The sequence below is a fragment of the Protopterus annectens genome, chromosome 3.part1 (genome assembly GCF_019279795.1).
Source record: "Protopterus annectens isolate FY-2018-M chromosome 3.part1, PAN1.0, whole genome shotgun sequence".
NCBI classification, from domain to species: domain Eukaryota; kingdom Metazoa; phylum Chordata; order Ceratodontiformes; family Protopteridae; genus Protopterus; species Protopterus annectens.
In genome coordinates, this window is record NC_056732.1 from 23,168,420 (window position 1) to 23,184,614 (window position 16,195).

Sequence of the window (16,195 nt, forward strand, 5' to 3'; positions counted from 1 at the left end):
TATTTTATTGTAGTATGATTCTAGCTTATCCACGTCTGATTTTTTTTTTCAGGTTAGTAAGTATGGGGAAAGCATAGAGGAGTGTAGAGAGAAGCTGGGTTCTTGCAATGGCTACTCTTGAACTATCACTTAGAAATGTATTATTTCTGTATAGCATACCCATTTTATTATTGTTTTTTTGATAGTTTGTGATATGTGCTGATCAAATCTCATTCTATTGTCAATTAGGACACCAAGTAGTTTAGTTTGTGTGACAGGCAAAATTATTCTATTTTTGAGTGCAGTGATATGAAAGTTGATGGGGGGACTAGAGTCTTAGTGGGTTGAAAAATCATAAGATTGGTTTTATTAAGATTGAGTATGAGCTGTGAGTTGGCCATCCATTTTTCAATTTCAGTAAATGATTTTTGCATTATCTCTTGAAGTTGGATGGATGAAGCTGTGCATATTAGTGTAGAGTCATCTGCATACTGAATTAATGAAGCAAGTGGACAGGCAGTGCTGAGTTCATTGGTAAAACTGCTGAAAAGAAGTGGACCAAGGATGGAGCCCTGTGGAACACCGAGGGTAACTGGAAGTAGGAGAGACAGGTCTTGTGACCATCTAACTGCCTGTTGACAGCCTGTTAGGTAACTTTGGAACCAGGAGAGTGCAAATGGGCAGATGGGCTTTTAGTTTCAGTGTAGCTAAGACAGTCCGTAATTTGTTGTGAGAGACGGTATCAAAGGCCCTGGACATGTCCAGAAAGACCAATGATACTATTTTCCCTTCATTATGGTATTAGTAAAACTGAGGAGGGCTGCAGTAGTACTGTGGTAGGGCCTACATCCATGTTGTGACTTGGCAAGTAGGTTGTGAGTTGTAAGATAATGAAGATGTTGGGTGTGGACACACTTTTGTAAGATTTTTGGATAGAGGAGAATAGTATAGCTATTGGTCTGTAGTTTGAGAGCTCTGTGGACAGTTCATCTTTGTAAAGGGGGATTATGTGAAAGATTTTCCAGATTGATGGGGCATGTTGTTTTACAATAGAATGGTTCATCAAGATATATATTGGATAGGAAATTCCTTTGAAAGCTATTTTTAGAAAGTCAGTAGGCAAATTCTTGGCAGCTATTGTGGTTGATTTTAGTTTCATAAGTAGTTTTTTGATGGTTTTGATGGGAATAGGTTGGAAAGAAAATAAATCATTATTATTAATATGAGGGATAGTAGATGACTCTTGCGGGCATTGTGTATTTTTTGTTAGGGCCAGAATACTTTCAGTGAAGTATTTGTTGAAGTTTTCTATAGTCCCTGATGTGTTTGGTATATTAGGTGAGGGAGTGGTGGCTTGTGCTGGCTGAAAGATTTTCTTGACTGCAGGCCAAAATTTTTCTGGGTTTTTTGATGTATATGTTGTACGTTTCTTTAGTTTTGTTTGTCTTGTCTGATTATTTGTCTTGTTTCGTTTCAAAGTTGTTGATAAGCTATATAATAGAGTTGTGTCCTGTAGGTTTGCCATAAGGCTCATGCTTTGTATACTAGCTTAAGTAGGGTTTTTATTTCTTTGCACAGACATGGACTATAGTTTGATTTAACTCTGATTGTTCTGAGGGGTGCCATACTGTTAATGTTGATAACAGTATTTTTAAAATATTCAACAGCAGCATCTAAAGGTAAGAACTTAAGTGTAGACCAGTTACATCTTTGTAAGGTGTCTGTTAGTTATTGGGAGTCCAAATATCTCTTATTGCAGATTTGGTGGTAGACAATGTGTTTCGTAAGGTTGCTATTTTGTCTTAGTAGATAGGTACACGATCAATGACACTATCAGGTAGACAGCCAGCATTATGATACTGAGTGGGTTTGTTAGTCAGGGTCCAGTCTAGGATAGACTGTCTGTGTGAGTTTTTGTCAATTCTAGAGGGATTTTGGATAAGTTGAGTAAAACCAAATGGGTTGATATGATTGCTATGATTTTGTGAGCTGAAGGTAGACCAGTCGGCTTTAAAATCACCCGTAATAATGGTTTCATACCCGACATTATTGGAAGTAGTTTGTAGGATCTGTTCAATGGTTAAAACATGTTTGCTAGGGGGTATGTAGATCAATATTATAGCTATGAATTTGTTGGGGATGATTTTTAGCATAGCTTCTAGTTCAGCATCGTCTGGGGTAGTTATATTCAGATTGAGTTGTTGAAGTGTAAGGTCATTTTTGTATAATATGGCCAGTCTACCACCCCTTTTCACTTTTCTATCAGACCTTAAGATGTTATAACTGGGGGGTAACCTCATTATTGGAAATGTGTTGTTTTACTCAAGACTTGGTGAGAATGGCTAAATCTGATTAGTAAAGGGTGAAGGAAGCATGCAGTTCATTAACTTTGTTAAGGATACATCTGAAGTTGATGTTCTGTAGTAATAAGTTGGATCTTTTGCAAGGTAAGTTTAGAAAATTGTAGGTTTGAGATTGGGTTGGAGGGAAGGTATTAGGGCCAGGGTAGGGGATAATGTCCCCACTTATAGTAAGCTTATTTGCCATGTTGAACATTATGTGTAGGAGATTAGTTATGTGTATATGGTACCTTATTGATGGAGTCCTTGAAGGTTTTGTTAGTGATATTTTTTGGTCATAGAGTCAGTGAGATTGGTGTGAAATAAAAAAGATGATATTACTATGTGTATGACTTTGGTTCTGTATGTGATGGAAGCTGTACTTTTATAGAGATCATGGAGAGGGGTGAGTCGTGCGTGATATGATGTGATCTAAGCTATACATGAGAGGAGAAGAAAAAGTGTGGTATGTAATATTTGCATATTGTGTGTATGAACTTAGTGATATGCAAAAGAAGGGAGTTGGAAGGTTAGTATTATATGAGATAAGGATGTGGGAGAGTGTAGGTGTGGCTAGTTGTTATTGGAAGGAATATACCTATTGGTGGTTATTGCATTAGAGAAGGAGTGGTTACAGATAAATTTGGAGTATGCATGGGGTGGGTGGGAATGGGGGTAGGGTAAGGGAGCTGAGTGAGCCCGAGCGCAGCAAGGGTGAATTGAGCAGGTAGTGAAAGTTTGTGTGCTCCGGGATCAAAGAAAAACAATCAGGTATTTACTCAGAGCAGATTTTTATAGCTATATTTGAACCTAATCAGAGGCTAAATTGTGTTATACAGTGATAACCAGTTTAATTATTATACTGTTAAACTGAAGACTTACCAAAATAAAGAAAGTTAGAATCATGTACCTAAAGTAATTGGGTATATCTTATGCATGGGACACATTGTAGTTGAACTGGTTGTGGAGGGGGGACAGCTGGCATCTCTGGTGGCATGCTCTTTAAAGCGAGTGTTACAAATTGCAATAAAAACTTTTGCCCGGACTTTGTATCTGAGACATACTTTGTTATAGGAGGAAAATGTTTCTCGGTGTAGGCTTGTGATTCTGGCCACTGGTGGATGTCCCCAAGTTTACTGAAATGCACAGGGGAAATGTGTTTATAATTTGTTACAGGAGAAAATCATTTCTCAGTGTAGGATTGTGGTTGTGGCTGCTGGTGGATGTCCCCAAGTTTACTGAAATGCACAGGGTAAATGTGTTTATAATTTGTTATAGGAGAAAAATGCTTCTCGGTGTAGGCTTGTGGATGTCCCCACATTTACTGAAATGCACAGGGGAAATGTGTTTACAATTGGTGAGCACGTTGCACCTTAGGATATTATAAAATGAAACTCCTTAGTGGATAACCTGTCAACCTTTGGTAGGTAAGACAATGTTTAGAATATCATATTTATGGATATTGCAATGCCTATATTGATTTTGTATTCAAAAGAGCAGTTTTGCAAGTTTTGCAGTATTTATGAGCATGTTTTCTTTAGTCTGTATTTACATTTTTGTTTTGTGTGTGGTCTTCTTGCATGCGGAATGATTATAATAACAGTAAATGTAGTAAAAATTAGTAGTAACAGTAACGCAGTGAGCTATCATTGTCAGATTTCAGATAACTGTGGTGATAATCATCAGTGACTGAATGGCTGGCAACATCTTTGCATGGTCAGGTGTGGTATTCTATTCTTGCTCAATGAATATAGATAAATGGCTAATTGGGTAAATTTGGTAGCAATACCATATCAAGTGGAGTTACACTCTTCTCTTATTTTTCATGTGTATGTTTTTAATTATTATAATTAAAATTAAATTTAATTAAAATTTAATTAAAAATGAATTAAAGTTAATATAATTAAAATTATTAAAATTATTAATAAATATTTTATAAGTATAACTTTTAAGAACTGAAGGAATTAGCAGATGTTCATCGTGCATACAGCTGCAGTCATTACAGATGGGTTATCCTGCCGTCAGGCGGGTCCTCGGTCGGCCGAATTCCAAAGTCTAGGTCCGGCGTCGGTTGTCGTTGCTTCTTCCCTGACGTCAGTGTGGCAGGGGTATAAAAGAGGCAGCCGACGCCATTTTCTTCAGTCTTTCTTGCCACGCGGTGCCCGAAGCAGAAGCAGTTCGCAAGTGCCGGTCGGCCAGCTCCTGAGATTTACGAAAGTATTTCAGCCGAAGTCTTCTTTAAAGCTAAGTACCCCGTTGGGGAAACTTTTCTTGCCTCAGACCGATGTCAGACAAAGTTAATAATTGCATTTCTTGTGGGAAGCAAATACCGCATAAGGACTTCCACTCTTTCTGTATACCTTGCTTAGGCCCAGACCATGACATCTCGGCCTGCCGTTTTTGTGCTAGGTTCAACAAGTGCACTATTAAGTGCCGGGCGGAGTTTGCCCTTCATTATTTTGGCAAAAAATTTAATTATATCATGTCATCGGATACACCGACACCAGTTTTAAGCAAAAGACGCAAAGATAAGGACCGACATCCGAGGTCCGCACCGAGTACTGAGACCACGCTTAGGCCGACTACCAGTTCTCCGGTTCTCAGTAAGGTGCCTACGCAGCCCCTGAATACCGATGAAACTATTTTACCGGTGACTTCAGTACCCGAGGTCGCAGGCTCCTCAGTCTCCATTCCTACTGCAGATACCGACGCCACTCTTGGCGGGGAAACTCAAAATTTAGTCAGGCCTGCCATTTCTGAAGGCATCTTCAGGCCTTCCTCTTTCTCTATTAAATCCTTCACTAAATCTAAAGCAGCCATGAAAACTAAAAAACAGGGTCCTCAGACCTCCTCTCAAGGCCCCATGCCTAAAAAGTAGATGCTTAAAATGGCTGAGGATTTGATAACTCTCATCAGGGGTTCTCAACCACCCTCTGACAAAAGACCCAGATTGGAGGAAGACTACCCTTCCTCAGACTAGGCTTCTATTACCTCAGAACATTCTGAGGACCAGGATTATGCCTATTCCCCTTTCGAAGACTCTGATGCTGAGGAGTCTATTCCCTCGGTCTCCCCCCCTGAGGACCACTCTTTTGGGGAAACCCTGCATACATTAAGGGAACACTTTCACTGGGAAGGCCAAGATTACTCAGATTCCAAGAAAAGGCTCAGGGAATTTCTACTGCTCCCCCAGCATAGGCCCTTGGCTATCCCTCCTGTTTTAGATATATTGGATGATGTCTACACAGAAGCCAGCCTTAATCCAGATTCTTTACCTCTAGCCCCTGTTAAACCAGACAGATATTACCGGGTTCCTGATTCTCACCAGTTCCTTTATAAAAGCCATACTGCTGACCCAGAAACTATTTCACAGGGTCCCAAGGGAATAAAGGCCTCTACTGCTAAAAACCCTTTACCTTCAGAGAGAGATTCCAGTGCATTAGAAAGGTGGGGGAAAAAGGTGTATACATCAGCCACTTTAACCATGAGGGCATTAAACTGTCAATTCCATATGTTAAAGTACCAACAGTTTTTGTTATCTCAATTGAAAAGCAAAATGACACAAACAGAACAACCAGATTTGAAAGAGTTGCAGGATTTGTTGCATGGTGCTGAGCAAGTGGGTAAACATACCTTGCAGTGTGGTTTTGATGCCTTAGAGGCCTCATGTAGAGCTGCTGTCACGGGGTCTGTTATACGTAGACATGCTTGGCTCAAAGAGCAAACCTTACCAGATCATGTCAAAGCAAAGTTATTAGATGCACTACTTCATAAAGATGTATTGTTTGGTGTTAAAGCCGAGGAGGTACTAAAGAAAATGGAGGAAAAGTGAAATCTATGCAAACAGTGAAAAATTTCCTACAGGTACAACCTCCACGCTTCAGCAGAAACTGGCCTTCAGAAAATTGGTCCTTTCCGGCCACGGACAGACCTCAAAGGGGCAGATACAGACGCCCAAGGGGTAGAGGACAACCTCAAGGATCTTACAGAGCAAGACAGTGGCAAGCACCAATCCCAAGAGGTGGAGAAGATAGATCACAGTCATTTAGAAAACAGACACAATGACTTCCCCCTATGCCTGCCAAGCAAACTTTAATGGCAGCACCTTTGGGTGGAAAACTGGCATTATTTTCAAAAAACTGGCATGTTGTTACAAAAGACAAATGGATTCTGGACATTATAGACAGAGGCTACAGGTTCCACTTTCACACCCTTCCAAAAATGAGAGGCATGCCAAACCTGCCACAAAATCAAAGGGCTGAGGCACAAAGACAAATTTCTGCTCTCATGGATATGAAAGCGATTCAACAGGTACCTGCAAAAGAACAAGGTCAAGGTTTTTATTCCAGACTATTCCTGGTACCAAGGAAAGACAAAGACTGGAGACCTATCTTAGACCTATCCATCCTAAACACATATCTACAGGTGCCAAAATTCAAGATGCTCACATTGCAGCAGCTTCTTCCCATGCTGGGCAAGGAGTCTTGGCTGGTAGCATTGGACCTCAAGGAGGCATACCTGCATGTCCCAATCAGACAAGATTGCAGAAGATACCTCAGATTTCTTGCAGGTACAACCCATTACCAATTCTCTGCATTGCCCTTTGGCTTATCTACTGCGCTCAGAGTGTTTATGAAATGCCTGGCATCAGTAATTGCCTTCTGCAGACTACAAGGAATACAAATCTACCCATATCTGGATGACTGCCTGATCCAAGCGGACAGCAAGGATATTCTGTTGCAGCATCTGGCGTTTGTAATAAAACTGTTAAACTTCCTGGGATACACAGTGAACAAAAAGAAATCAAAACTAATACCTACTCAACAGATAATTTTCCTGGGTGCCAGCTTAAATACAACCACCCAGATGGCCTACCTCACACCAGACAAACAAGGGCAACTGTCTCAATACTTCAGCAAAATGGCAACTTTCACCAGACTAACTGGAAGGAAGGTTCTGCAGGCTCTGGGATTCATGGCATTTTGCATCCTACTAATCCCATGTGCAAAGCTGCATATGAGGAAACTACAATGGTACCTAAAAAACTTATGGTCTCAACACAGCCACAGCTTGGAAACAATTATACCACTCATTCCATGCCTTCAAAAGGAATTTTTGTGGTGGGCTCAAGCATGCCAAAGAAACACAGGTCTCCCTTTCTGTGTACCTCAAGCAACTCAAATCATCACATCGGATGCCTCAGACTACGCCTGGGGAGCACACATGGCAGATCAGTGCATTCAGGGAAAATGGTACCAAAAAGAGAAGCACCTACACATCAACCAAAAGGAGATGCTAGCCATGCAAAATGCTCTTATGACCTTCAAAGACCTACTGCATCCAGGCCAGCTATTAATAAGGACAGACAACACCACAGTCATGTGGTACATAAACAAACAGGGGGGAACTCATTCATACCCCCTGTGCAGGCAAGCCATGACCCTATGGAACACAGCACTGGAATTGCAAATTCATCTACAGGCATAATTCCTGCCAGGGAAGGAAAACACACTGGCAGACAACCTAAGCAGAAATATTACAGATCCACACGAATGGAAGTTGCATCCTCAAGTTTTCACAAAGATAACTCAGGCATGGGGACAGCCAGACATAGATCTATTTGCTACCCACAGAAATTACCAGTTGAAAAAATTTTGTTCAAGGACCTATCATCCACAGGCCTGGAAAGTGGGCGCACTCTCTTTCAATTGGACAACATTGACAGTCTATGCCTTCCCACCTCTTCCTCTACTGACCAAAGTTCTATTAAAGCCAGAGCAGAGAGGCCACAAATGATTCTCATTGCTCCAGACTGGCCACGACAACACTGGTATCCGCTCCTGAAGAGCCTGACACATTCCCCACCATGGATCCTACCTCTAGTCCCTCTTCTGTTGTCCCAGCACAACTACAAAACCCTTCACAGCCAGCTCAAAACCCTAAATCTAGCTGCATGGAGAATGCCTTAATTTCCCAACAGACTCTCCTCTCCAAGGAGGTGCAGGATGTCATCTTGGAGGCCAGAAGACCTTCTACTAGAAAAGCCTACTCTGCCAAATGGAAACGATTTTGTTCCTGGAATCAAGCAAAGGGACAGAATCCTTGGGTAATAAATATACCTCAGATTTTACAGTACCTAGCTGAGATGTTAAACAGTGGCCTTTCCTTCTCCTCCATCAAGATCCACGCTTCAGCCATTTCTGCACAATACAACACAGACCCTCCTTTATTCTCACATCCTCTATTAAGGCAGTTCCTCAGAGGGGCAAAAAATATAAACCCCCCCAAGGAAACCACCAGTTACAGCTTGGGACCTCAACTTCGTATTGGAAAAGCTGACCCTGCCTCCCTTTGAGCTGGCTTCTTCAACAGAGCTACAATACTTGTCATGGAAAACAGCCTTCCTTCTGGCTATCACCTCAGCACGCAGGGTTTCGGAACTGCAGGCCCTCATGGCTATGCAACCATTCATCATTTTCCATCAGGACAGTGTTTCCTTACGAACCAACCCTACCTTCATGCCAAAGGTAGTATCCAGTGTAGCTTTGAATCAGACTATCCACTTACCTACCTTTTATCCAAATCCACAGAACAAAGGGAAGAGACTACTACATTCCTTGGACATTCACAGACAACTTTGTTATTACTTGGACAGAACAAAGCCATTCAGGAAATCTGAGCAACTCTTTGTGTCCTATGCTATAGGTGCTCAAGGAAAGGCTATTTCCAAACAGACAATTTCAAAATGGATAGCCCACTGCATTTGTTTTTGTTATTCATTTCATGGAAAATCTGTGCCTGCATATATCAGATCCCACCCCACCAGGGCCACAGCTATCTCTGCAGCTTTCCTCGGGGGGGGGGGGGGTCCCTACCAAGGACATTTTGGAAGCAGCTACTTGGAGTTCAGTGCACACTTTCTCCAAGCACTATCACCTCCCACTATACTCAAAATCTAGAGCGGGCTTTGCCACAGCAGTCCTGCAGGGCATCCTCGCCCCTCCTAGTTCCACTTAGTGCCTACCACCCTTACTTAGCTTTGGGATTCTTCCCATCTATAATAACTGCAGCTGTATGCACGATGAACATAGTACAGTTTTGTACCTACCATAAATGTAGATGTTCGAGTGCTCATACAGCTGCAGTCCAGGTTATCCCCCTCCGTCCCCTCTTAGGACAGGCCTTATGACAAACACCTTTATCATACAACCTATTTGGGGTATTCTTTTATGGTGTATTTGCTTGCAACTACTGTTTTTTGGATTTATCTATATTGCATGTTTGCATAACATTTTGTTTTGTCTTCCTTTCGGGGGCACCTGACATCTGGGGCAAGAAAAACTGAAGAAAATGGCGTCGGCTGCCTCTTTTATACCCCTGACACTCTGATGTCAGGGAAGAAGCACCGACAACCGACGCCGGACCTAGACTTTGGAATTCGGCCGACCGAGGAACCGCCTGATGGCAGGATAACCCATCTGTAATGACTGCAGCTGTATGAGAGCTCGAACATCTACATTTATGGTAGGTACAAAACTGTACTTTCTTATAAATTGTTGAAACTAATATAACTGTTAAGAACTTGACTGTTTATAAAATTTCTGCTATTGCAGTGTACCAGTTTGTTCCTTTTGAATGTCAGTTTTACTTAATTTGTGTACTTTGTTTTTCTTACAATTCACTCTTATGTGTAATCTGTAATTTGTATTTTTCTGGCTTTTCTCTCCAGGACTCCACTGAAAATGGGCTCCTCGTGGCCCAATGGACTATGCTGGCAAACAAACTGCAAATAAATAAATAAATAAAATTATATAAGATATTTCCACAGCAACAGACTTAATATACCAGGAAATATATAATACAATATGTTCAATTAACTTACACAGTTTTTTATTTGTTTTACTGCACAGAGACCTTTTAATAAAGTGCCAATTTCCTCTTTAAATGAAACCATGATGGTTGGCAGCCCCGTATGGAAAACAGCCGGATGTAAGTAGACCACTGTGACAAAGTTCACATAAACTTTTATAATGTGACATTGATTGTTGTTTCCAACAGGTGTACTTGCATTTTCTAAAATGTAAATGAGAGCATGTCTATAAAATGTCAGGCTAAGTCTACCAAGATTATCCAAAACTTTTCCAATGTTCCTTAAAAAGTCAGTAACTCATTAAGAAACACATCAATAAATGATTATATTTAGCCTCTGTCAGTTTCTGTTTGTCAATACGCAGCTATTTTTTTTCTTCCCATTGCTGTTTGATGGTGAATTTTACAAGATGTCAGGGATTTGGATTGACTCCCTATTGAAATTTTAGCAGACGAACAAAAAAAAAACAAACTATGAAAGGAAAAGAGCAAATCTTGAAGATTCCTCTGCTCCTTTAAACTTGTTTTTTGCAGGGGTGCAAACCTCCACCCTTCATACTTATATATGTCAACTCTGAGATTGCAATACCGGTGAGAAAAGGGAATATTCCAGGAAGTGGCTATATCAGACTTGGTATATGCAAGTCCTTCTTTTCAGCCATTCAGTTTCCATGTTTTGGGACTCCCTGTACTAGATTTCACCATCTCAGATGGTTACCTTTTGGATGGTTGCTTTCATCTGCTTACGGTCGCTCAGTAGTGCTCCAGCATCTCACTAAATCTGTGAGCAGAAGGTTTTGGTGTCACTGCTGATTACTTCAGGAAGTGACTACACCAGCCAGCTCTTTTAGCATGGGGATAAAGCCATCATTATGAGCCAGGTGACCCATTTTGATTAGCACCTTGGGCACCTGCTGGAGCTGCTGTGGAGGAGGAGAGGAGTGGCGTCTTTCACCAGATTGCATTTCCACAGGAGGAGGTTGTAGCAGATCATGACCGGTTTGCACTCTCCCATGGTTGAATCCCTAGTGGAGATTGGAGACCCCACAAGACAATTGGCTTCAAGAGGATATTTGTCTGGGGAGGTTACATCACTCAAAGGCAGATGATCTCCCCTTGTTTGCACTCATTGCATGCTGAACCCAGAGCTTATTACTGGGTATACAGGGTGGGCTTAGACTACTGGGTATGCAGGGTGTTCTTAGAGCTTTAATATTAAAATCCTAAACCACTGTTGATGGCTGCCTCATTTAAAGATTTTTCTCAATCAGCTCTCACCCTGTTGTGAGGAGAGCCTGTGAGCCATCAAAATGACAGAGGGTTTCTCAACACCTTGGATGAGAGGGCTAAGATCATGCATGACTTTTAACCAAATCCCTCTTTTTTTCTTTTCCTATGTTTCAAAGAAACTACCTATCCAAGTCTAGTCCCTTTCTTCATAAGGACCCTAAATCTTCAAAATGATGAAAGACTGATCAAAATAAGGTTTCAGGACAAGACTTAGCAGGGATCTAGGGGTTTAAACCCTCCTTTTCTGACAAGTCAGCTTTATTGTGATTATCTCCTTTGTCTTCCCAGCCTATCCCACCTTGGTTTTTCTCAGGTTCTTTTGTCTCAGAAACTATCCCTATATCTGCCAATCTAGCAATCCATAACTTTGAATAGATGGGCTCTGTAAACCATTCATGGGGATTAGAAAATACCTTGAAATGCCCTCACTTATAACTCATGGTTTCTTCAGCCTCCCCAAAACCAGTTTCACCTTGTTGTCTTTCCCCTCTCTTTCTCTTCTATGAGACCTCTTCAATCAGAGACAATAGAATTGGTGCCTTGCCATGTTGAAAAAACAAGTAGTTAGCCAAGAATGTTTATGGAGATCTATTTTAGATGTTTCTTTCCTCAACACCTTTCATAAAATTCCATGGTTTAATATCTTGACCCTCAGTCCTTGATTCTGATAAATCTCCCTCAGGCTTTTTTGGTGACATTGGATGTAAAGGAGGTTTATCTTCATATTTCTGTTCATCCAACTTGCAGGAAATTCTTAAGGTTTTGTATATATAATATCACTGTCAATTTTCTGTTTTACCCTTTTGTCTTCCAGCTGACCCAAGGGTATTCAAAAAGTATCTAGCTCCTGTCATTGACTTTTGCAGACCTTGAGCTATTCAAATCTTTCATTATCTGGATGCGATTCTCATTCAGGCTGCAAGCCAAGACTTTTTTCAGACTCATTTCCAATTTGTTATGGCTCTTCTGAGCAAAGCTTAGCTTCTTATTCACCCTGAAGAAGTCTTTCTTAATTCTATCCCAAGACAGGATTTCCCAAGACTGAAGACTTGGTACTCATCAGTGACAGCTTTACTTCCAGCAGACAGGGTTCTCTTCCTGGCAGATAATTTTCAGAACCTTCTTCACTTGGGTATGATCTCTGCTAGATAGACTCTCAGAACCTTTAGCGAACATGACATCAGTGATCCTGTGACTCCTTATGCCTTACTCAACATGAGGAAGATTCAGTCCTAGTTGACATCCATTTGGACTCAGCATTGTCATCCATTTACCTTCTTAATTGTACTCTTCCCCACCCCATCATCAAGAAGGAGTTTCTATGGTAGATCGACCCGATTTCTGTTGACACAGGACTGCCTTTTCTGTTTCCTTCTCCTTACAAGGACTTGTTCACAGATGCCCCCGATCTGTTGTGGACTGAGAACAACAAGGGAAAGCAAGGACCACATAAAGGAGATGAAGGCTCTTGTTTTAGCTCTTCAGTCTGTACATGATTTTTAGAATCCTGGTCTTCTTTGGATTTACAAAGGCATCACCACAGTCATGTGATATATCAACAAACAACGAGGCACCATGTCTTAGCACCTCTGCAAACCTGTTCTGAAAGCTTGGGAGATAGCATTCAGCACAAACATTTCCTTCAGCCTCTGTATGTACCCTCAGGAAGGAATGTTATAGCAGACCTTTACAGCAGATCCAGGGAGACCCTCACAAAAGGATGCTAAATAGGTCTTTCCAAACATTGTCCATCGGTAAGGTACTCTAAAGATAGCTATTTTTGACTATATACACAACAGACAAGTCAGGCTGTTTTGTTCAAGACTGCCATACCCTCAGGTGTGGACAAGGGATGCCATGACCATTTTTTTGAAAATGAGGTTCCTTTATTCTTTCAGTCCACTTCCTTCAGTTCCAAAAGTTCTTCAAAAGATCAAGAACATATAATCTTGGTGACTCCCTTTTGGCACAGAGACATTGGTTCCTTGTTCTCTTTCATTGGGCCAGCGGTAGTCATCACAAGTTCCTTGACAGGAGGGACTTGCTCACACAGAGCAAAGGCTCTCTAATTCACCTCCTTCTTACCTCTGGATTCAACACTTTCATCTTGATATGAGGTCAGTTTTTGAAGGGCATCATACATATCAAGACTACCAAGATGAACTGTCTCTCCTTCTTGAGACTTGAGCAGTGTTCTTAGAAAGATTACCTTATCTCCTTTGAACCTGCAGCATTTGCATCTCTAAAAATTTGAACTTGGAATGCAGTGCTGCTGGTAGCTTTGACTTCTGCTAAATGGGTATAAACATTGCAAGCTTTGATGGGTCCCCTCAGTTTATCATTTCCATAGGCATAGGGTTACTGTCTGAACTAATCCTTCTTTTTATGCCCAAGGTGGTTTCTGAGTTTTCTTTGAATCAAACCAATAAATTACCTACCATTTTTCCTTCTCCTCAAAATAAAGGGGATAGGATTCTGCATTCCCCAGATGTGCATAGGTATTTCAGGTTTTACTTAAACAAGACTGAATCTATCAGAAAATCAGATCAAAGTTTTGTATCTTTCCAAGACAAGACCTCGGATGCACCTGTTTCCAAACAAGCTATTTATAATTGGCTATCCAAGGCTATCTCCTTCTGTTTCTATTTTCACGGTGGGCAACATCTGGCACCAGTTAAAGCACGTTCCACTAGAGGTGCTGCTTCCTCTGAGGCTTTTTTCAAGTGTCTGAATTCCAGATCTGTACTTGAAGAAGCTACTTTCTTTTTCACTCCTTTATAAAACAGAAGATTTATGTTTTCCTTAGAACTAGGACAGGCTTTGCTAGGTCAGTTTTACTAGCTCTTTTGGACAGTAGTCCTGCTCAAGCTTTGTCCTCGCTATCCTCTTAGCGAGCTTTGAGAATCTGCCATCATTTAGTAATACCCCCACAGCGATCATGGAAGGACATACCTTAATACTAGATACCCAAATGATCACCATTGCAGTGTTGCACTCCCCTTAATACTAGATGCCTGAATGATCACCATTGCAGTGTTGCACCCCCCCTTGATACTAGATGCCCAAATGATCACCATTGCAGTGTTGCACTCCCCTTAATACTAGATGCCCGAATGATCACCATTTCAGTGTTGCACCCCCCCTTCTCCTTTTTTCTTTCTTCCCTCCACTGATCCAAGATGGATTCCTATTTTTTCTTTATCTTATCTAACTTTTATATATGTAAACCATTATCTCTGCTTCATATTTTTTGTCTGGGTCAAGAAAGTCTTGCGCTATTTCATGTCCCTATAGCGCTTACGTACATCTGACTTCATACAGATTAGGTCATTGGTTGGATGTAAAGCACAAGAAAAGAACACAAAGACTTTGTAATGCTGGATATCCCAGCAATTAACAATGCTGGAACAGTCATCTTTCCGGACATGTACTATCATGGTACGTTCTTACACAAATTTGGGCATCTAGTATTAAGGTATTTTCTTCAATATTTTTAAAAAAAGGTTGAAAGCTTTGCTTTTGTATACCTATGAATTGTTGGTTTAGTAGTGTTTTTTATTTATTTATACTTTAACTGGGTAAGTGATTATGACTTGGGCCGTAATAAAAACAAAATAAGAAATGTCCTTAGGAATTACAAAGAAAAAAATACCGCCATTAAGGCATTTGGTAAAGATTGCATATACGGCACAAAGCCAAGGGATAACATTAAAAAACATTTACAAAACTAATACATTATTAGTACTTACGTATACCATGCAAACTTGATTATAAATACAGAACTGTATGAAAGCAAAGCGGACTGCCCAGCTCATAGAACAGTAAGAGTTTACCCCAGTGTAATGGGCTTGTGATCAGTACATGTCTGTACAAAAAAGGTGGAGGGATAATTATATGTCCATCACTTTTGTTGTAGGTAAACTATACCTGTAAACAACGTGTTTTGCATGAATTATGTGTGTTAGAATAAACAAAAATTTGAAAGCCTTACTTTTGTCTAAACTGAATGTTTTGGGACTATAACTGTTTATTCATGTCAAATGACCATTAAGGAATCAATTTCACCCTTTCTACAGAAGTTATCTCTGTAATCATTTTTCTTCTAAAATATACTATACTTAGTACATGTTTTTGGAACGTCTCATTTTGCATTTGATACAGGTATGCTATGTACTGTGTATTTTAACGACAGGAAAAAGCACTCTGAGCAATACATTTGTCAACATTTAAATGATAGAAAATCACTTTTAATAAACTTTCTTGTTATTAATATGCTTATGCAATATAGAAAAGCTGTTATGTCCCACATTGTTAGAACACTTAAAATCAGTGGGAGAGGAACCTAACTCCGGGTATTCCCAGCTTGTGCAAAGACATGCATCTGGAGTGTTTTTCCTCGGGCCTCTGCTAAAAATGGGCTCTGTCCCAGCCAGACATTCCCAGTAAACAAATGTTAAATAAATAAAGTTACCACTAGAGGTCAAACAAAGTACAACTTTGGCTAACTTTTAGGCTACTGTTGATGTCTGGATGGGTAGACACAGACTTACACCAGGGTTGTCAGGTGCAAACCTGCTTGATTTGCGAAGTTGGCACTATTAAGTGCTTAAAAAGGGTGTCAAGTCCTTTTAAGTGTGTCTACTTAAAGGTGCATATGGATAGACTTTGTATGGGTCACTACAATGGCTTGTGTAGTATTGTTTCAATGTTCCTAATGT

General features: G+C 40.6%; 1 protein-coding gene across 2 annotated transcripts in view; it reads left to right on the top strand.

Moving 5' to 3' along the window:
* ARHGAP28 (Rho GTPase activating protein 28) overlaps positions 1–16,195 on the top strand; it is a 1,230,114-nt gene that overhangs the window by 726,065 nt on the left and 487,854 nt on the right. For both annotated transcript variants that reach the window (XM_044066513.1, XM_044066514.1), the window contains exon 4: positions 10,229–10,307. In XM_044066513.1, coding sequence (XP_043922448.1) covers positions 10,229–10,307 — 79 coding nt within the window. The remainder of the gene's footprint in view (positions 1–10,228; positions 10,308–16,195) is intronic.